Below are 23,175 nucleotides of genomic sequence, written 5' to 3'. Positions count from 1 at the left end.
CACCCATTAGTGGTAATGCGCATGGGAATCGGCTTCATTTTTTTTTTTTTTTTTAAACAATTTTTATTAACAGTAATTGTACACCTCTTGTCAATACAGGCTTCACTCCCAAAGAGACAGTTTGTTACCACATAGTTCAAATTATAACATCCTTGATAGTGCCGTTATGCATTTATGTTTAACATTTTCCACACACCTCATGTTACATCATAGAGCCTCTCCCATTCCCTGGTTCCACTATCCCTTATAGCGTAATGATGCCCATATTCTATTCGCTCATTTCTGACTCAGAGTCTGACAGAGGCGGTTCACATATATTACCCCTGAATGCATTTCATTTTCCCCAAACCCGCTGCCATTTCCGGGGGCAACCCCTGTTAATACAGACCACCCTTTCAGCAATCATGGCACCGTCCAGGTCACGACACCACCACGCATGGGAGGGGGTTGACCGTAACCCCCAGTGTTGTGCACTATTCCTCTTCGCCAACGCCAGTCCCATGGCTACCCAGGTTTGGTCGGCGTGGTTAAGATCGGTAGCGTCCAAAACATTCAGTAAACACATCCGTGGCTCAGGGGGGACATCGTGACCGGAAACCCGGGAGACCGTTGCCATAACTTCCCTCCAGTATGTAGCGATGTCAGGGCAATCCCATATGGTATGATAGAAGGTGCCCTGGAGGCCGCACCCCCGTAGGCAGAGCGGAGTATCTGCCCTCCCTATTTTATGAAGTGTGGATCTAGTGTAGTATACCCGGTGTAGTATTTTAAGTTGCACCAGTTTTATTTTGGACGGGATCGCCACCTCCCGCGGGGACGCCAGCGCCTCCTGCCACTCTTGTTCGTCCATTTCCCCCACCTCAGCCTCCCAGTTTCTTTTAAGGATCCCTGTGGGATCTTTTTGATGGTTCACCAGTTTACGATATGTCAACGATATAGCTTTCTTGGCTAGGTGGTCCGTGAACAATCGATCCTCGAGTGGAGAGGATTCGGGTACGACGGTCCCCTTAAATATGGCCTTGCTTAGTGCATGTAGTATTTGCAGATATCTTAAATGCTCTGTCCGTTCCATCCGATATTCTGTCTGCAACTGCTCGAACGGGATCACTACACCCCGCTTCCAGTGGTCACAGACCTTGGAGATGCTTATGAGGTCCCACCCCGCAAATCCTTTACTGGCTTCATTCTTAAACAGTTTTCTACCGCACATAGAGCGAGACTGAAGATGGAGCATAGAGAATTCAATAAAGATGACAATGCAAATGAAAGGATACAAGAATGGCAGGAAAATATTAGAATACACTACATGTCACGAACAGATGCTTATAGGATAAGTAACATTTTTGCTCGTGGCATGTGTAGCTGTAGATACACATTCTGTGCATGGATTGTAAAGCAGTCCTGATAAGAGCGGTAGCTTAGCCAGAGGATGCTGCAGAAGACTGGAAAAATGTAAGTAGAACAGCATGGCGAACTCTAGCTTGATGTCTGGCCAGAACGTCCACAGAGTAATTTTTAGAGAAGGTATGTCGGGTAGACCAGTTACCTGCTTTGCAGATGTCAGCTAATGTTATATTACTAAAAATAAAGCCATGGAAGCCCTTTCTTATGAGTGTAGTGAGGTCTAGGAGGGGCACAAAGGGTTCTCATAATTTTGGCATCACAAGTTTGTCTGCATTTGAATAAACAACGCACTACGCCTGCTTTGTAAAGAGCACGTCCCATGTGAGGCTTGGAGTATGACACAAATAGTTGTTGGGTCTTACAAAATGGCTTTGTTCTATCAATATAGTATGAGTGCTTTTTTAACATTAAGAGTATGCAGAGCACATCTTGTGACAGATTCTGGTTGCGTAAAGAAGAATGGCAGTTCAATTGTCTGATTAAAGTGGTAACAGGAGACCAACTTAGGACGTAATCTTGGATTGGTTCCGAGGACCACTCTATCTTGGTGTGCCTGGAAAAAGGGCTCTTCTAAAGTAAGAGCATGTGTCTTACTGACTAGTCTTAAGGGAGTGATGACCACAAAGAAAGGCCACCTTCCAAGATAGGAATTGCAGTGGGGAAGAGTGAAGGGGTTCAAAGTGGAGGGCCCATGAGCCTAGCGAGGACAATGTTTAAGTTCCAAACTGGAACGGGGGTGTCCTGGGTGCAATAAGCCTTTCAAGACCTTCCATGAACGCTTTAATAGCAGGTTTTCTGAATAAGGAACCCTGTTGTCTGTTCTGTAGATGGGCAGCTATAGCAGCCAAGAGAAATGTGATCGAGGTATAGGTTAGCCTTGACTTCTGCAAGTATAGCAAGTAACAAAATATCCTGTACCAATGCTGGGAAGGGATTCATGTGTTTTGGGAGACAGTAGCATACAAAATGTTTCCATTTGGCCGAGTAACAGGCCCTGAGCGTGGGTTTATGCGCCTGTTTAAGAATGGACACACACTCTTCTGGTAGACTGAGGTAACCAAATTTTAAGAACTCAGGAGCCAGATCGCAAGGTTGAGTTCCTGACGTTTGGGATGACTAAGAGTGCCATGGTTTTGCGTGAGAAGGTCCGGATTGTTGGGGAGCTTCTCGTGTGGGACTATAGAGAGTTCTAGCAGCATGAAACACCACTGCTGGCGTGCCCAGGTTGGTACCACTAGAATACGAGTGAGGAATGTATGTCTCAGTCTCCTCATCACAAATTAGGAATGGGAGAGACTGAAAAGAGTAGGCAAAAAATCGTGACCAACTCATTCACAGTGCGTTGACCAAGAACTATGGATGTGGTAGTCTGGCAGCAAAGCTTGGGCATTTTGATTTTTGGTGTCAAACTGATCAATGTGTGGAAACCCCCAGAGCTGAAATTACAGGCGTAGGGCCTGGGATGAAGTTCCCATTTGTGTACTTGTTGATGCGTCCTGCTGAGGAGGGAACCTACATCGTTGTCCACCCCCGTTTTATGTTGTATGAGAAGGTGCATTCTGTGATGTATTGACCACCGCTGGATGCTCTGGGCTACACTGGACAGCTGTGGTGAATGCTTACCCCTTTGCTTTTGTAGGTAGAACTTGGCAGTTGTGTTATCTGTGCGTATTGAGATTGTCTTGTTCTGAATGATGGGGAGAAAAGCACAGAGAGTAAGCTGAATCTCCAGAAGCTCCAGATGATTAATGCGAAGAAGTTGCTGGGTAGGGGGGACTAATAACCCTGGAAACTGAGATGTTTGAGATGAGCTCCCCAACCTGTATGCGAGGCGTTCGTTGTAATGGTCTCTTGCAGAAGTGGGTCGGGCAAGTGTTGTCCCTGTTACTGTCTGTGTTCCACCACTGCAGAGAGCAATGCTTCCGGCCCCAAAACACTAGATCTTCTAGATGAACCGTCTCTCGAGACCATTATGCCACTAAGCACTCCTGTAAAGGACACAAGGGGAGCCTGGCATGAGGGAACTATAGCTAAACAGGATGCCATTATGCCTAGTAGAAGCATCACAGTTCTGACTGTTACCTGCCGATCTGGCTGAAAAAGAGGAAGCACGTTTTGGAAGGCTTGTACTCTGGCCAGACTGGGTAATCTTTACCCACCCGTGCATCTAGGACTGTGCCAAGCAAAGGTTGTACCTGAAGGGGTTTGAAGGTGGGATTTAGACAGTTGCTGCATGGCAATTGTAGGAAAGTGCCCCTTTTTTAAATGGTCTCCCTTACTTTTTATCTGAAATTTGATGCAATTTTGATAGAAGTGCAGTGAGTTCCTGCTAACCAGGTCCTCAATGCCAGTGCTCTATTCCTAAAACAAAGTAACTGATCAATTGTACCCCAGTTGGTAAGACCTTTAGCACCACTAAGTCCGTAGTAAATTGTATCCCTGGTACCTAGGGCCTGGGTACTAAAGAGGGTCCCCCCAAGGGCTGCAGCATCGATTGTGCCACCCCACCATTAAACTCATGCAGAATGCCACTGCAGGCTGCGTAAAATGGTGCAAACAAGTGTCAAAACACCACATGGCACACACCCTGTGTGCCCTGCCCACAGACACTGCATGCAATATATGTAAGTCACCCCTACAGCAGAACTTATAGCCATAAGGCAGGGTGCATTATATTACATGTGAGGATATATCTGCAGAAGAAGATTTGGTCCTGCGCTATCTAATTAAATTACTAGATAGTACAAATGAATAGGGACGCCATCTTAAGTATATGTACTATGCACTGGTCATTACAAGTTCCTCAGCTACATGATGGCTTCACTGAAACCTATGGTGTTTAGTATCAAACTCCTTGTCTTAATACATCCATACTGATACCAGTAGACTATTTATTAAAACATGCACCTAGAGGCCACCTTAGAGGTGCCCCCTCAAAACCTACCAGCCTCAGTGTGCTGGTTGTCTGGTATCATCCATCATGCCACCACAGACCCGATTCTGACCCCCTGCTGGTGAAAGTCCACACTCTCTGGGGTCAGAAACCACTCCTGCACTGGAGGAAGGTGTTCACACCTCCTCCAGTAGGATGGCTAGTTATCTTGCATATCAAGGCCAGGGACTTCAAAGACCCTGCCGCTTTTGTATGCAACCTGGCTTCCCACAGACCTGGGAGATGCTGCCCCAAGCCCTAAGGCCCATTTGCCACCAGGACAGGTGGGAAAATAGCTATGCAAGTAGGTGTGTTGCGCCACCAGGCTATTAAAAAAATCACAAGGAGAGACAGAGGGCAGATAAAGGTCCAGCACCCGCACCCCCAGGTAAATGGGAATTCGAGAAGGAGTGCAGTTCCTGTGGGAAAGTAGGTCAAGATGTTCCTGAAGGGATCGAGTCCGGGGTATCGGATCCGTCAGGAAAAAAGGGCCCTCACACACAGCAAGGGGTGTCATGCTTCATCATAGTGCAGCTCCTCGTTGGGCCGGAACTGCAAGGGTACAGGTGCATAAGCCTTATACCCCTGCACGGTCCAGAAAAATTCTTGTAAGTGAAAGTAATGCCATAAAGATTACAGGGTGCTGGGAATGTGTCATCAAGAATTCCCCAGCACCATAATGGCTTTACTAAAAACTGGGAAGTTTACTATCAAACTTCTCAGCACATTAAACCTACACCGATGCCAGTGTGAGATTAAATGAAAAATGCACTCAGAGGGCATCTTAGAGATGACCCCTGAAAAAATGACCTAACTCTCGTGTCCTGGCTGCGTGGCTGCTCGCCAGTGGCCACCCCCAGACATGTTTCTGGACCCCTGGGTCTAGAGCCTTCTGCCCTCAGGGGTCTGAAACACTGCACCTCCTGGGACGAGGTGCCAAGCCTCCTCCCCCAGGATGGGCAGGGTCCACGAACGGGAAGCTTCAAAGGCTTGCCGCCTTTGTGAGTTACCCCAGGCTTTTGCTGCTTCCAGCAACTGGGCCCCACCGGTTCTGACCCCCACTCTGGGCAGGAGAATCGGAGGGAAAACCAAGTGAGGAAGGGAGATGTGCCCACCTTTGCCAACCCCACCCCAAAGGTGTGGGAGGTGAGGTGAAGCAAAACCCAGTCCCTGCCATCTTGCAGATGGGGGGGGACCCAGCCAACCAGAGAGAGGCATATGCCCCCTCGCACCCCCAAATCTAGTATTTAGGGGCAACCCCGAACCTTGCCTCCTCAGACAAGAACCGACCAGAAGAAAAGAAGAATGACCAAAGAAGCCACGCTGAACTAAGAGGACAATGTCCACCTACTTATCCCCAGCCCTACTGGCCTGTGCCCACCTCGAACCTGCTGCAGCGAAAACCAGGTGTGTCCTGCAACCAGCAGCCCCCAAGAACCCGAAGGAACTGTCCTGCCTTCCAAACCAAGACTTCGCCTCCAGTGAGCACCGGATGTGCTCACCCACAGACTCTGGCTCAGGCCAAATCTGTGTGTCTCCACCCGACGCCCAAGAGTTAGAGTGGTCCAACACCACAAGGAGGTCTCCCCAGCGATCCTGACCTGAGATCTGGCGATCTCTTACCTGCCTTGAATCTCCAATCGACGCCTCCAGCCCCTTTCTGGACGATCCCCCGTGACCGGAGCTGGTAAGAAAACAAGGCGCCTAAAGACACTCCTACACCACATGTCCCACAGCTTTGGGTGGCCCAACAGACTGTGTCCTAGCATCCCAACTTAATTCTCCAACCAGTGGTCACCTCCAGAAGGACTTCATCCCCGAGCCTGCAGTCTTTCATAGAACCAGAGAATCCCCATTGAAATCAACAGGGAATCCAACTCCAAAACAGAACCCTCCACCCAGCCGCCCCTGTGAGTGCACTTTGTGTGCTAACACGGATCCCCCTTTGCCCCTAGCCTAATGAACAAGTTACATACCTTCGGTAATGATATAACTGTAAGAAACATTAGTATGGATAGATTCCTTACCTTAGAATTACCCCCAGGCGTCAGAATGGATCCTGAAAGTTTCGCTTAGCAGTACCCCTGCGAGTCTGTAGGTAGCATTCTGCGGCTCCGCGTCAGTCGTTGGCGTCGTGGTCGCCAAGATGACGTCGCAGGCGCTACTTAGACGCCGCCCATGCGCGCCGACTTCAGTTCTGTACACAACTTTCCGTGCCAGGAACACAGAGCCATGCAAGATAATGACCACTGGTGCATTGAAACTAGGGCCCTGAAAGGGATGACCTTAACCCTAGAAATCAGTTTGCAGAACGGAGAGGTGGGGTGGGGCGGTAAGGAATCTATCACTACTAATGTTCCTTACAGATATATCGTTACCGAAGGCAAGTCTCTTGTGCATCTGAAAGACACATTAGTGATAGATTCCTTACCTTAGAATAGATACCCCAGCAACACCAACCCTGGTGGTGGGTTTGCGAACCAAGATCACATCAGGAAGTCCCGAAGAACAGAACGGCCAAAGAAGCAGTCTCTCCGGACTTGGCTGTCCAGGCAATAATGCTTAGTAAACGTGTGCAGCGAGGCCCACATGGCTGCCTGACAGATGTCTTGCAGGGGGACACCTCGTCGCAATGCAGTATTGGCAGCAGTAGCTCTAGTGGAATGAGCACGCAGCCCCACCAGAGGCTCTTTTTTAGCCAAAGAGTAACAGGCTTTGATACACAAGCGGGAGATAATCCTCGTGTACCGCTCGACCTTTCTTGGTACCAACGTAGCCAACAAAGAGTTGGTCATCCACCCAGAACTGTTGTGTGAGATAAAATGGGAGCGCACATTTTGGGTCCAGACCGTGGAGCCTTTGGAAGGATATGGAGGTGGAAAGAAGGTGGGCAAGGTAATGGTCTACCCAATGTGAAAGGCCGTAACAACGTTTGGCAAAAAGGATGGAGCCTGAGCACAACCTTGTCCGGATAGACCGACAGAAAAAGAGGCTTACAAGAAAGAACCTGGAGCTCGCCAACTCCCCTAGCAGAGGTGATGGCAACCAGAAAGGCAGTCTTCAAGGTCAAGAGACGAAGAGGACAGTTCAGAAGGGGCTCGAAAGTAGCACACATAAGATGAGTAAGAACCAGATTCAAGTCCCACTGTGGCATCACAAACGAAACAGGAGGGAAAAGGTCTGTAATGCCTTTGAGAAATCTATTTACAACCGGGGACTTGAAAAGAGAGGGCTGATCAGGAAGCCCAAGAAAGGCCGAAATGGCAGAAAGAAAGCTTTGATAGTGCCCAGAGCAGAGCCCTGCCGGGCCAAAGAAAGAAGGAACAAAAGGACCTCAGAAAGAGGGGCAGAAAGGGGATCCACAAATTTGTTCCACCTGCAGGCGTATACCACTTTAGTGGAGGGACGCCTGGCTGCCAGAATGACATCACAAACTTCAGGAGGCAAGTCGAAAGGAATCAACTGCTGCCGCTCAATCTCCACGCAAAGAGGTGGAGGCTGGACAGCTTCGGGTGGAGGACCGTCCCCTGCGCTGCGACAGAAGATCCTCCCGAAGAGGCAGTCTGATCAGGGGATCGATGCTCATACTGAGTAGCTCGGGATACCATACTCTTCGAGCCCAGTCTGGGGCCACAAGAATGACTTGTGGCCGGTCGCGCCTGATCTTCTTCAGCACTCTGGGCAGATAGGTATACGCAGAAAGGCGTACAACAGACCGCAACTCCACTCGCAACGAAAAGCATCGACGAGCAAATGTCGCCTTGGAAATTCCAACGCGCAGAACTGATGACATTGTGCGTTTTCTTTGGTGGCGAAAAGCTCTAACAAAGGATCTCTCCAATGCTGAAAGAGACCTTGCGCCACCACGGAGTGAAGATGCCATTCGTGGTCCATCAGGCACTTGCGGCTGAGTTCGTCCGCCCTGGCGTTCAGAGAACCTGCCAGGTGTTGAACCACCAGGAAAACGCCCTGAGTTTCCAGCCATGTCCAGAGGTCCACGACCCCACCCCACATTGCTTATTGCAGTACCACATGGCAGTGGTGTGGTCTGTGAACACCTGCACTACCATCCCCTTGACAGAGGGAAGGAATGCCTTCAGTGCAAGTCGGAGCGCCCGAAGCTCCAGAAGGTTGATATGGAGCTTGGACTCCACCGGAGACCAGAGGCCTCTGATCTCCGCCTCTCCCATGTGGCCACCCCATCCCAGGAGGGACGCATCCGTCACTACTGTAAACTCCGGTTGGGGAAGGGAGAGGGATCTGCCGTTCACCCAACGTCGGATCGGGAGCCACCACTGCAACTATTGTGCAGTGCCCTCCGAGATATGGACGTGATCGGACAGGTTCCCCTGAAGCTGCGCCCACTGGAAGTTCAGGTTCCACTGCAGAGCTTGCATATGCCATCAAGCAGGAACGCTCAGCAGGATGCAGGAGGCCATGAGGCCTAGCAGCCTCAGGGTCACGCTGACTGAAACCCGGGACAAGGGCTGAAAGATCAGAATCAGAGCTCGAATATCCCAGACTCGCTGTCCGGGAGGATAGACCCGAAACTGCACTGGGTCCAGAAGTGCCACAATGAAGAGGAGCTTCTGAGATGTAATCATGTGCGACTTCAGCACGTTGATGGAGAACCCCAGCAAATGCAGGAGGTCGGTCGTAGTCTGGAGGTAGGAGATGACTGTCTGGAGCGAGCCCGCCTTCAAAAACCAGTCGTCGAGATAGGGGAGACTGAAACCCATGATTTGTGCGGATGAGCTGCGACCACCACCATCACTTTTGTGAACACCAGAGGGGCGCTGGTTAGGCCAAAAGGGAGCACGGTGAACTGAAAGTGCTTGTGGCCTACCGTGAACCACAGGTAGCGTCCGTGGGCCTGCAGGACTAGGATGTGGAAGTAAGCATCCTGCAAGTCCAGCACTACCATCCAGTCTTGTGGATCGAGAGCAGACAAGACCTGAGCCAAAGTGAGCATCTTGAACTTCTCTTTGCAGAGGAAGCGATTGACGTTCCGGAGGTCTAAGATAGGACGCAGGCTCTTGTCTTTCTTTGGCACCAGAAAGTAGTGGAAATAACAACCACAACCTACTTCTGGTGTCGGAACACGCTCTATGTACTCCTTGGCCAAGAGGGCCGCAACTTCCTGCTGAAGAAGCACCAAGTGATCCCCCGACATGCATTGGTACCGAGGTGGTAGTCTCGAAGGTGAGGGAGTAGCCCCATCGGACTATCTCTAAAACCCACCTGTCCAATGTGATGGTGCGCCAGTGGGGAAGGTGATGGCGTTTGAAGGGCCTGAAAGTTCAGACTAGGAAAGTTTGGAGGCAGTGGTGGCCGGGGTGGAGGTTTACTGACCCTCCCGCTGGCCCCTTGGTCCGCCACAGAAGAACCCGCGTCCACGGCCGCACTGGGATTGTTGCTGCGCAGGCTTGTGGCTCCGTTGCGAACGCTGCGGGGTGCCCCTTCCAGTGCCACAAAAGGAGCGAAAAGCAGAAGGCGGAGGAGGGCAGACTGCAGAGAGCCCCAAGGACTTGGCCGTAGTCCGTGAGTCCTTAAACCGCTCCAACGCGCTGTCTGCTTTGTCGTCAAAGAGGCGACGGCCATCAAAGAGCATGTCCATACGTGTGCTTAGGACATCCCCCGAAAATCCAGTTGTCCTCCACAAGGTGTGGCATCTGACCGCCATTGTCGTTGCAATCGACCTGACCAGTGAGTCGGCGGGGTCTAGGCCACAATGAATCATGAACGTAGCTGCGTCTCTCCCCTCTGCAACAGCCTGGGAGAGAGCTGTCCGGGCCTCCTCCGGACACTGAGGCAGCGCTTGCACCACCGTATCCCACAGAGAGTGGGATTAACGGCCCAAGAGGCATGCGGTGTTCACGGACCGCAGCGCAGAATTGGCGAAAGAAAAAATCTTCTTTCTGAACTGATTCAGTTTCTTGGATTCCCTATCCGGTGGTGCGGAAGGGAAGGCGATTGGGGAAGCAGAGGTTTGGACAACCGAGCTCTCGGTGGTGGGCTGTTGAGAGAGGAAAATGGGGTCACCCGGAGCCAGGCTATGGTGCCGGGCCTCGTTCCTATCCACAGGAGCCCCTTTGGTGGGCCTGGACCAGGTGCCCAAAAGAAAGTCGGAAAGTGGTTCGTTGAAGGGGAGCAGTGGCTCCGCAGAAGTAGCTGCTGGCTGAAGCACTTCTGTCAGGAGGTTAGTCCTGACAGCCACAGTAGGGAGCACGAGGTGTAGAGCCTCGGCTGCCCTACGCAACACCACAGCATAACTAGCGCCCTCCTCCATAGCCACAGTAGGAGTAGACAGCGTGCCAAAGTGTGGTGAGGTATCCAGACCACTGGCTTCCCCCAACTCCTCTGGCCAGTGCTGTTCAGACTCGCAATCAGCTGCGAGAGGGTCTTCAGACCCCTCCCAATCCTCCTAGTCCTCCCCTTACTAATCAGACAGTTCTACAGGCTGAAAATAAGGAGCAGGGACATGGGTATAGAAATCCCCAAGCAACGTCAAGAACGGTATCGATCGACGCCGTCCCGACGCCGTGTCCCCCTCGGGGCTGAAACCGGGGCCGACCAAGGAGCGGGCGATGTTGGAAGTGGTGCCGGTGGGGTCAATGTCGGTGGAGGTGCTACAAGGTCAACCGGTGTCGCTCCGGATCCAGGCCTGGATCCATGGGGGTCCTGCAACGCTAGGGCCGGAGCCGGCAGTGACGCCGGGGTCGGAGCTGCCGGCGATGGAACGCGAGGACCCCCAGTCGGGACCGCGGGGGCCCGAAGGCGCACCAGTGGGACCCGACGGCCCAAAGAGGCAAGCCATGGCCGACAGGAACTCCTGTATCTGGGCCGGAGTTGCCGACGGACCCGGAAAGGCTGGGTAGGCCGGCGGGGACAGCACAGGCTTTGCCGGAGCCGCGGGGGAGGACCCACCTACACCCTCAGCCGCGTTGCGCCACCGGCAAGGGGAAGTTGGAGAACGATGACGTTTCTTCGACTTCTTCACCTTACATGACCCCGGGTGCCAAGACCTGGATCCCGAAGATCGATGATGACTCCACGCACGGTCCCTCGACCTCCCACGGGACCGGGACCTCGAAAGGCACGGACCCGACTGCCGTGCCTCCAGCAGCTTTTAGGACCGCTCCCGCAGGACTTCGGCGACATGGCCGAGCAGTCGGGGCTCAACTTGGGGTCGCAGTCGCGCCCCAGGCAGAAAAGACACTCGGTGCGGATCCGTCACCGACATCATGCGGTGAAAGTCCTCGCAGGACTTAAAACCGGGCATCCTAACTGCACCAGCAGTCGAAAATCAATGAAAAATTAGAGACAAAGTGTCTCAAAAAGTCAGTCAAAAAATGACTGGGGGTACTTGCTCTTCCCGGATCTGCGCTTGCTGGCGCGGAGAAATAAGAACTGACGTCAGCGCACATGGGCGGCGTCTAAGTAGCGCCCGCGACGTCATCTCGGCGACCACGACGCCAACGACTGACGGGGTGCCGCACGACGCCACCTACCGACGCGCAGGGGTACTGCTGCCAAAGAAAATTTCGGGATCCAGTCGGACGCCTAGGGGTAATTCTAAGGTAAGGAATCTATCAGTATGTGTTTCTTTCAGATACAAGGAGCTTTGCTCCCACAACTTTATGGCCTGCTTGTGAGCAGCCCCCAGCCGGAGGCACCCTATCCTCCATTGGATAACACAGGGCCTCAACACTTTGCACCTGGCCGCCCTAGTGCCGCTGAGGGTGCTTTGAGAGTGCATCCTTGGCCCTGGGGGAACTCTGATTCTAACCCAGAAAACCACCTCCAAAAGCTAAGTACTTACCTTGAAACCCATAACCTCAATAGTACTGGCTTCAAGTGAGTGGCTGAAAATAATTTAAACTGAGAGGCTGCATCTTGTTAATCTCATAGCAAAACATAAGTCAGCTAGTCTCGGACTGGAGGCTCCTGCAGTTCCATGAGGCTCACTGGAGCTTTTAATGTGTGCCACCTTTGCCCTGAAATATTGCATCATGCATTATTTCAAGGACTTTGCTGTAGTGTCAGCAAGAATCCTGGTATCACAGGACAGATCAGGACCAGTCTCGGAACATTCCTAAAGTTGGATGATGGCAGCCGAGTTGGGACCTAGTGCATAACTTCTTATTGGAGTGGCAAGACTGGGACAAATCCCACTTGGTCTTCATAAGCTTGCGGAACGACTTCTCCCTCACCTTCATCCTTGACATCCTGGAAGATGTCGAACTGGAGCAGAACTAGGACCTGGAGACCCTAGACGAGGAATAGCGCCACAACCTCGGAGAGGTAAAGGGTTCGTTGTCTCAAGCACAAATCTTAAGCACGACCAATCAATTTTCTTTATTTTGGGCTGCACATAACTGCGTCTTCCGCTCCCTGATTACCTTTGGGTGCATCAGGGGGCATGGGTCGCATTACTGAGATGCGTGAAAAACCCTAGACACCACAAGCACACATTGTGTGGAAATGTGACAGACGTTGGCATCCTGCAGTCATGGCGTCACACAGCTTAGCGCCTGTCTTTTGTAGGTGACATTTCCTTAACACTTTTCCTTTTTTTTAATGTAATTTTGGTGTCACTGAAAAGCAAGTAAGTTGGAAGCGGAGCTCTGTATCTGCAAAAGGTGCAAACAAGGAACTGATGCAATTCCGCTGGAGTGGCTCTTCTGTATGTCTCAGCGATGTCACTTATGGAAGTGAAGCGAGGCCACCGCTGAGCAGTGGCACAATCAGCAGGCATGCAGGAGATATTGCTATGAAAAGTTCCAGATCCACTTCGACACCTGGGGGAAATCAAAAGGCGAAGAAGCAGCAATTAGAAGTGTCAATCAGAAAAAGTAATTATCCTTTGCCTGACTCATTTATCAGATGCAACAGGTTATAATGGACAGAATATTTTCTGCTTTAATTGTGGTTGCGGCTGTAGTCATAATGTTTAGCCTTAGACTACAGTGAAAATCACGTCTCTTTCCAAATGTGAGATCGATACAGTACAGGGCCCCATCATATCTCGTTATGATAAACCGACATTCACTTGCTATTATGTCGGCAGAGATATAGCATAGTGAATTTCAACTTCAAAATTCTACATGCATTGCATTCTGCTGCCACCATGTGTGTCCACTGTTAGCATTACAAGCAAGTAAGCCAGACACGATGACATGCCTGCCTATGAAAGAACCAATGTGACAACTCAATATATGATTTAGTTGAAAGATGAGACTCAAATTAATTTACATGCATTTCTTGCACAAAAAGGTATAACATATCTGTACCAACACATGGAGAGGTAGTTATAGATGCAGGCAAAAGAATAATACGCAAAGTAGAAAAGAACCATATGCACTCAATAAAACACTCAACTTCTCTGCTTTTATTTTATGTTGAGTGGGAGATTGGTCTAGCCTGGTGGGCTTGGCAACATTTTCGATCAAGCAGTGTATTTTCCATTACTGTGACAAAATTCTAAGTTCCTACATAGCTCAATATCATGAGAATCCTTAACATAGGCAATGGTAGAGAGTTAACACAAAGGAGCGGTTCTTCTAGACTTGCCATCAGTCTACCTCCTTACTAAACAACATTAGGCTGGGATGAAACTGGTGGTGGAGATGGGCCATTAGCCAACACATGAATGCACTCAACTGACACCAAAAAGTCCTTGCCACCTAAGTTATGTTTCAAAGTAAAAGGCCCACCTGCACAAATGAGAATTCAATTCTTGGGAATGACAGCTACTATGATTTCTAAAAAATAGCAGCTCGCATAAGAATCAGAAAATGAAATATGCTACAAAAAACTGTTAAGACTACATGCTTTATCCAAAACAGAAAATGGTTATCAGAAAAAAAGCATGAGGCACTTTTGGGATTGCACACAAAAAAGAACACTACAGCACAGGCACAAGTAGTATTTAGTCACTGTGAAAAGTAATATAACTGAAGGCAATTAGTAGATCTGTATTCCAAAAAGAAGGATTGGGAAAATAAGCACAATTGTGCCCGACGGCTCCTTGTTCGAGTACAAAAGAACATAATTTGGCCCATGATTTTTCCAAGAGTAACTAGCCAAAATTAAGAAACTTTAATGAGAAGTAAAAATAGAAGATGAAAACACATTCCCCTGCAAATTTATTTATCACATTTAGTGATTGGCTTACCTATTGGTATGTAAAATGGATGGATTCCAAAACAATATTCGACTGAAATTAGTTTCCGCTCCTTAAAACGGTCATAAATGCTTAGTTCATTCTTGATATCTTCTGTCAAAGGAGTGATAGCAGACAGTTTTTCTGACAAAAAAAGAAAACACTCCTTCCGAGCCTGGAGAGCATAGCTTGCTGAGCAAGAAGTGGTACCTGGACAAAAGAAGAAAAAATGCAATTAACACCCTACGCAAAATACTGATGATTCAGGACAAGTTACTTACATTGATAACGCTCTTTTTGATGAATACTCTAACCAAAGAATAATTAATTTGTGTATATTCCCCCATGTATATGACTGGATCAGGAAACTCAAAAGCAGTACAGGTAGGTGATGTCATGCAGTTCCTCATCCACATCATTCTGCTCCAGAAGTGACAAGCCGGGTCATATATAAGTACCACCCAGGTGTGCTGACGTCAGCTGCTATTGAAGACTTGCCCGCCCCTCAGACGCAGAGCCGATCAACAAATTAGTTTGACCATTGTGCAGATCTCTTTTGAGAACTTTTTAGATGGAAAAGAGTCTATTCTCATAACACGGAGGCAGGAGGGCAGGGAGGAGTCTGCAGTTACATAGAATACCCTTCAGAAAGAGCATTACCAAAGGTAAATAATTTGTTCTTCTGATGGATACTTCTAACTGCAGATTTCTCAGTGTGTGAGTAGATATCAAAGGTGGAGTGCATGTGTGATGGCTCAAATCACAAATTCCTGCTGGACGGAACATGCAAAATGCACATCATGACGGATCTGACAGTCAAGGCAATAGTGCTTTGTGAACATATGCCCTGAAGCCCACATAGCAGCCAGGGCGTTTTGCTGGGGTAGCAGGGTGGGGTCCAGATTCACTGCGGAGGGGCCGATATTGTTGCTGGAGAGCTGCGGGCGCTTCTAAATGAACAATGCAAACCAAATAGCTTTAAAGCATACTTTTTAAAACATTTGTTTTACATTGTTTATTAAGGAAAGACCGGAAGCCAGTCCGGCCCTGATAGCCCGAAAGATATCCAGGACAAGCACTCTACGGGTAAGAACAGTAGTAGCGGACTTTGCTCAACTGGAATGAACCCTCAATCCTTCAGGGGGCTGCAACTTAGCTAACAAGCATTTGCAATGCAATAGGTCTTGCATTTGTGCGAGTTTGGGCTATTGACATTGCAAATAACAATGCCTTTTATTTTTGTTTTAAAAATATAATAATAAAAGGCATAGTCATTTACAATGCCATTAGCTTAAACTTGGGTAACTGTGAGACCTATTGCATTGCAAATGCTTGTTGATGTATGTGTCTTCTGTGCCTTCTCTTGCTCTCTGTAAATATCCAATGTAGAAAAATAAGTTCCGGTGGGCTTCACCGGCAACACCGGCTCAAATTAAGCACCGCCTACTGATGTCTAGTAAAGGGTTGGGGAACCCCAGGACACAACAAACGTGGCCCAAACACCCTCTGGCCGCAAACATACTGAGGCCTTCTGGACTGCAGCCAACAATGCCAACACCAGCTAGCAAGCAAGCGTTTGCCTGCGCGATTGTAACCTACACAACTCTGCAACTCATCCCATCCCTACGCACCGTGCACCACGGCCTATATAGATGCACAGGGTCTGCAGCTGGATTCCTTCTAGCAAGCGACCTGGATAAATGGCGGAGCGGCTCGGTGTGACTCACTCTGGCAGCAGAGACAGCCTCTCCACACTGTGCCTTCAGAGAGCAGGGTGGCCAGACTGCATCTGGAGCCGGAGTTCTACCGCATAGTGCCGCCTGCAGACCACCCGGCGCTGCACAGGGTCTGCAGCTGGATTCCTCTTACCAAGCAACCCGGATAAAAGGTGGAGCGGCGCCTGTGACGATCACCCTGAGCAAGCACCTCTACAGCCGGCGGAGCAACTGTGGGTTTCAGAGGACGTTCGGGTAGCGCCTCGATCTGCATACCTGTGATTGACACCGGTAACCCGCTCGTTCGCCCTCAGACACCCACTCAGCTCACTGAGCCATCTTTGGCTGCGAAAGTCTCGGCCTCGGATTGCACAGGCGGATCTCTGCAGCAAGAGTATGAACCCCCAGAGCGGTGTTATATTGCAGGATTCCGGATCTATGTATCGGGCATATTGTTCATTGAGCTGTCTTACTGGGAACCTCACGCTCTGTAAAAGCTGCACTAACACACTGAGCTATCCTACGTTCATTGCACCCAGTGGCTATGTCTCTGGGGAGGGAGCGTGGACCCGTTGAGCTGCCTTCCTAGGACTGGAACCTCTACACTGCTGGTCACATGCACGCTCTGCAGCAGGTGCATGACTCCTCTGAGCTGTCTACCTCCATTAGGGACCCGAGCCCTGACTGGCGTATCTGCATCTCTGCACAGAACTCTTTAAAAGATTGAGCTGTGTCACTGGGGTTGGAACCACCACCATGCTTCATGCACACGAGCTCCGCGGAAGCTGAAGCATTAACCCACTGAGCTATCTTACCTGGACCCCCTGCTGCACGTGCACACAAACCTCAGAGGGTGCATCAGAGCTGTCTTCATTGGTTTGCAACCTTTCATGGTAGTTGCACTGAGATCTCTGCAAGGGGTGCATTAACCCCGCCAGCTGCGTGCCCGAAAAAGTTAATGGCTGAATTGTAACGAAGAAAATAGAATTATATAATGTTGCAAAGTGTTCCAGTGTAGCGCGTGACTGACAGTCCTCCAAATGAATCACTTTCATTAACTGCAGTTCTCTTTGGCGGGTGCCGGCTGAAATCACACCCAGTCTTAACTGTATGTACCCTGTCTTGTAAAACTAAATAAAAGGGTTCGAAATACCTCTTCTCCCATTGAAAAGCGGCAGCTGCCTGTAGGAAAGTGGCTCTATATATACTGATGCCAAATAGGTACAGTGTGTATAGGGTCCACAGGCCCCAGAGCTTTGGCAGAGGCTAAAGTTAGATATAACCTTACTCTCCAAAGTGGTAGCTTGTGTGAGAAGTTGGCCTGATATATAGTGCTCACTATTCTAGTGATCACTGTGTATCATACCAAACGACCCTTATTGATGATTGGTTGTAAGTCAACCTTATAGACCAGCTATCCTAGTAGCATGGACAAGAGCAGTCTTTAGGCTAAACTCTAGAGGGCGTGTTAAGCCAGCTGTTTTACCACCACATTTACCCCTTGAACACCAAGTGAAAGGACACCACACAAGTTGTTATGAAAATAAAGGATATTTATTTATAGCAAGACTACCCTGACTCTTTATGAGTCAGGGAGCTAAGCACAATACAAAACTCTTGTGAAAATACTTCAAGTTGCACAATTTACACAAATGCCCGAGGGGCACGAAAAACCATATACACTAAAAGTGGAATGCGAATTGCTAGCAGATAAGTAAACAGATCCAGAGGCTTCAGGATCGCTAGGACTACACTACTGGACTCTAAGGTCGGGAGCAGGAGGCCTAGGGAGATCGGGTGCAGAGTGTGCACTCTCACGCGGGAAGAAGTCTATGGATGCTAGCGTTTCTTAAAGTTACTGTTTCCGGACGAATCCGACCAGCTAGACTAAAAACGAAAAAGGATCTGGACACTTAGAGAGTGAACCTACGTTGGAGCACCGGAATGCTCGGATTACCTAGCCCAGGGGCTGCGGCTGCATAGGGTTCAAAAGACGTCGGGAATCCTCGTTGTGGTCTATGGAGCCTGAAAGAAGGCGTTGCTGGCAGGCGACCAGTGTCGATATTCGGAGGGATCCAAGCCTGGATCGGTGAGGGAGATGACCTGAAAGCAGAGGGGACTCAGTTCTTAATCACTAGCCAGTGATTGGGTTGGCACCAGGGTGGCACCGGAGGTAGTCACCGCGATCAGGTGAGTGGGTGACGCTGGACTCTGCTGTCCCTCGGTGCAGGAGGCGTTGTCGGCGACCAGGCAGAGTGGGCGAGCTGTCAGCTGTCTGCTGTCGGCGATGCTCGACCCAGGATTGGGGCAACAACCCTTGGCAAAGGCAAGCCCACGCGGTGGAGTCAAGATGGTGTCTGGAGTGGACCAGGAGGGTCCGGGGCGCTCCTCTGTTGGAAGGGAGCCAGGGCCAGTCTGGAGCAACCAGACCAGTGGCGGAAATGTCGTGGTGCGTCGTTAGGAGGGCCACTAGCCAACGGGCAAGTGACCGAACAACGCGGTGAGCGGCGAAGAGCAGAAGGGCCCCCACGCAGATCTCGTGGATGCTGGGAGGCTGGACTTCGGTGCTGGAGCTGCTCAGGGTTAGGGCTTCTCAAACCCCAGGAGCACTCACTCAAGGGTCCCTCGGTGGTCGTGCTAGGCAAGCGTCGTGCAGGTTTTGAAGATGGCCGGTCCCGCAGGTCTCGTCACACCCACGAATCTCAGCTGGGCTGATGATGCAGGTAGAGGTCAGAGATGGCAGGGAATCCGGGTCTCGTCGAGCTGGTCAGTCTGGATCCGGAGGATGGACGTGCAGCAAACCGCAAGCGCTTAGGTGGTGCCTGCTGGTGCAGGGTGGCTACTCCTTAGCCACAAGGTAGAGTCTTCAGAAAAAGTCAAGAGTTCCTTTCGTGGAAAGTAGTTCAAGATTCAGAATTATCCAATTTGGGAAGGGGGCCCGCTCCTACCTTTATCCTAAGAAAAGGGGCTGGCCCGTGACTAGGTCCTGCCTATGGGTGGGACCACAGGGGGGGGGGGGGTGGTTACACCCCTCTCCTTTGTCCGGTCTCTCCCCAGCTCAGGGGCTGGGGTGCCCCTGGAACTGGTTTGAGCCGGCCTATGCACAGTGAGCACCGGGGTGCCACTTGCAGTCACATTCCTCTCAGCCCTGCCTACCTGGGATACACAAAACCCTGTCTGGGATGGTGCTGGCACCGCCCCTGACAGGAAACCCTTTGTCCAAGCTCTCCTCGCTGGAAGGACTCCCAGCAGCAGGAGCTCAGACTTGTGTCTGTGGTGGCAGCATCCATTTTGTGATGCTGAGGCTCGAGTCAACTTTAACCGGGGTTCACAGTTACATACATGTCGTGTCCCTCTAGAAGGGTGGAATGCTAACCCCGTCGCCAGAATTGGCGAGGGGTTAGTATTCCAATTCGTAGGACACCTTACTCGACATGTTTGGATAATGCGAGACCAAAGTTAGCAAATAACCGCGAGGATTATGATGCACTTTAAGAGTATATGGTACGCGTTATCCTGGAACAGCTATTAGGACTTGGTTCCGCAAGCTGCAGACGGGCTCAGCTCATGCCAGCACCATCTCACATGATTCCAAGCACTCTGCCTTCAGGATTGATAAGGCCTGCCATAGGAGTGACTGATAGGAATACATGTGTCCAATTTAGGGTTAGATATAGGAATACTATACCTAAAGCAAAGGGTGATTACACCACCTTGCCCCAGCTGTCGTGCAGCCAGTTGTGTCAGATTTGGGCGGCCATCCAGGGGTGGCATAATACATGCTGCAGCCCCTGGTAGGCCCTGGGTACACCTATGCCCTGGATACCCAAGGTATGCTGGTACAGGGACTGATAAGATGGCCCAGTTCCAATTGGTAAATGCACCTAAGGTACATGGGCGTCAATTTTAGAGAGAGAACAGCAGGGCTGTGGGTCTGATTAGCGGGCCCACAGCCACATCTAAGTCGAAAACCAGCTAGACACTAGGCAAAAAGTTGGGGGTAACCATAGTCCGATATCTACCTTCCTACAGCTTGGTCGAGCAGTAAGGCAGTATCAGAGGACAGTGTAAGGCATTTTTGTACACACTCAGTCAGCAAATGGTCTCACACAATCAAGAACTGAACTCTAGGCCAATGGATTGTATATAAAAATATATGGTTGTTTTATTTTAGAACCAACAAGAGGTATCAAAATATACCTTCTCAGAATGAGATGCTTTAGCTAAATGCTTTGCAAAGGAAAATTGACTTGGAATGCAATAGTTACAGTTTGTTGCAATAGGCAACACAATTTCAAACAATAATACATTGAGCTCAATGGGAATTTTAAGTTATATGCAATTGATTACTTTTAGGATTACTTTTCTAACTCCAGGACTGGATACTAGATTCAGCCCTGGGACAGTTCTTGGAAACAAGTGAGTAAATACTTTTTAGTTACTGTTGTGATTTTTAAGCAATATTTTGCTATTTTAAAAGTTGCCACTTAGAAACTTTTTCTGATCAAATTACCAATGCTATCCTATGGAAGGAAATTCACTTAGCAGGTAAGTGGGGTTATGGTTACTTTTTTTAGGTCAGTGTTGGATCCTGGATCCAGCACTAGTGTACCACCTGTAAGCAGTTGAGAAACTGTGTTTAAGTTATACAGGACATTTTTCAGGAATATTTGTAAGTTTGCAAAATCGACACTTAGAAGAAATTTCACAGAAAAACAGTCAATGGTTTCCAATGGGAGAAAATTGAGTTAGCGGTAAGTTTGGTTGTAATTACTTTTCAGGGTCAGTGCTAGGTTCCAAGATCCAGTACTGCGATCTCTCCTAATAGCAGGTGAGTATTTTCGATTTCGTTACTCGGTTGATTTTAGGTGAATATTTTAAAGTTTAGAAACTCCACACTTAGAAGAATTTCCAAGTGAAACCAGCCAATGTTACCCTATGGAAGAAAGGAACATGCTACTTACCAGTATGCATCTGTTCTTGGCTTGTAAAGCTGCAGATCTACACACTTGTGCATAGACAGCCATCTGGTTTTGGGCCTGGATGTTTGCAGTTTGTTTTTCTTCTTGGAAAGTCTTTGGAAGTCACGAGGTAGGTGACTCCTCCCTTGGATTGTATTGCGCATGGGCTTCGGCTCCATCCTCAGATTGTTTTTCGGCAGTAGGGAAAGATGGAGCGTAGTAATAACCGTGCAGAGGCCCATGTGTGTGTTATCTAAATAAGATAAACTGGAACAGATACAGGTAGCCGGGGAGGCGGGTGGGCGTGTGTAGATCTGCAGCTCTACATGCCAAGAACAGATGCATACTGGTAAGTAGCATTTTCCGTTCGAGGCATATGGGCTGCAGATTACACACTTGTGCATAGATTATATAGCAGTACCCATCCTTAGCGGCAACCACCGGTATCTGTTGCAGTGGTTTGAAATAATGTTTTGAGTACAGCCTGGCCCACACTAGCTTGTTGCTTAGTTTGCACATCTACACAATAGTGTTTAGTGAAGGTGTGCGGTGTTGACCATGTAGCTGCTTTGCAGATATCATCTAATGGGATGTTCCCTAAAAATGCCATTGAGGCCCCTATTTTACTTGTAGAGTGGGCTTTAGGGGAACGGATAGCGTTCGTTTTTCTTTGTGGTAGAAAATCTGAATGCATTTGACAATCCACCTAGCTATCCCTGATTTGGAGACGGGGTTGCCCTTGTGTGGTGGAGAGAAAGAGAGAGTAAGGCTCGTTTGATCATCTAGTGTGTGAAAAACTCTTTCTGCAATGGTCTGTGGTTGCGAGAAAAATACTGGTAGTTCTACCGATTGGTTTAGGTGAAATCGAGAAATGACTTTGGGGAGGAAATTTGGGTTGCATTTGTAGAAAAGGTTCTTGAATAGTAAGTGCTTGTATCTCACTGACCCTTCTGAGGGAAGTGATGGCTACAAGAAAAGCGGTTTTCTATGTTAAGAATTGAAGTTCACATTTGTGTAGTGGTTCAAAAGGAGGTCCCATTAGTCTGGTGAGAACGATATTTAGGTTCCACACAGGTGAGGGTGGCACTCTGGGGGGAATTATTCTTTTAAGGCCTTCCATGAAGGCTTTAATGGCAGGTACTCTAAAGAGTGAGAGATGTTGCCTGTTTTGTAGGTAAGCTGCTATGGCTGCGAGGTGTAGTCGAATGGACGTATAGGCTAGATTGCACCTTTGTAGGTGGAGTAAGTAGCCTATGATGTGTTGAATGGGCACATCTGGGGGATCAATGGTGTTGGTATAACAATAGACAACAGAACGTTTCCACTTGGCGGCGTAGCACGCTCTAGTGGTAGGGCGCCTACCTTCTTGGATGACGTTCATACAGTCAGGGGGAAGATTTAGGTACCCGAATTCTAGGATTTCAGGAGCCAGATCGCAAGGTTGAGCTGAGCTGGGTCTGGGTGTCTGATCTCTCCATGGTTATAGGTTAAGAGGTGTGGAGAGAGGTGACATTTTTGAAGCGGTACTACCGATAGTTCCAGCAGTGTGGTGTACCACGGTTGTCTGGCCCAAGTTGGCGCTACTAATATTAGTATGAGGGAGTGCTGTTGTAGTTTGCGCACCACTAGTGGAATGAGTGGGAGAGGTGGAAAAGCGTACGCAAATCTGCCTGACCAGTTCATACATATCGCATTGCCTTTGGACAATGGGTGTGAGTATCTGGGGGCGAAGCTTGAGCATTTTGTGTTTTCGTGGGTGGCGAAGAGGTCTATCTGTGGATGCCCCCACATTTGAAAGTACGAGTGAAGAACTTGCGGGTGAAGTTCCCACTCATGGAGTTGTTGTGTTTGTCTGCTGAGTAGATCTGCGATAGTGTTTTGGACTCCTGGGACATGTTGGACTAGGAGAAAGATTTTCTGGGGTATGGCCCATCTCCATATGCTCTGTGCTAATTGAGATTGCTGTGGATAGTGTGTGCCGCCTTGTTTTTGAATATA

The 23,175-nt window shown here is 49.3% G+C and overlaps 1 protein-coding gene across 1 annotated transcript in view; it reads right to left on the bottom strand.

Moving 5' to 3' along the window:
* Positions 1–23,175, bottom strand: part of MDN1 (midasin AAA ATPase 1) — a 2,002,810-nt gene that overhangs the window by 1,321,394 nt on the left and 658,241 nt on the right. Inside the window, exon 35 of the mRNA XM_085611158.1 lies at positions 14,514–14,711. Within this exon, the coding sequence (XP_085467284.1) occupies positions 14,514–14,711 (198 nt within the window). The remainder of the gene's footprint in view (positions 1–14,513; positions 14,712–23,175) is intronic.

This window comes from Triturus cristatus, chromosome 6, assembly GCF_964204655.1.
Source record: "Triturus cristatus chromosome 6, aTriCri1.1, whole genome shotgun sequence".
Taxonomy (NCBI): Eukaryota; Metazoa; Chordata; class Amphibia; order Caudata; family Salamandridae; genus Triturus; species Triturus cristatus.
The sequence above is the reverse complement of the archived record's forward strand: the minus strand, read 5'-3'. Positions and strand labels throughout refer to the sequence as shown.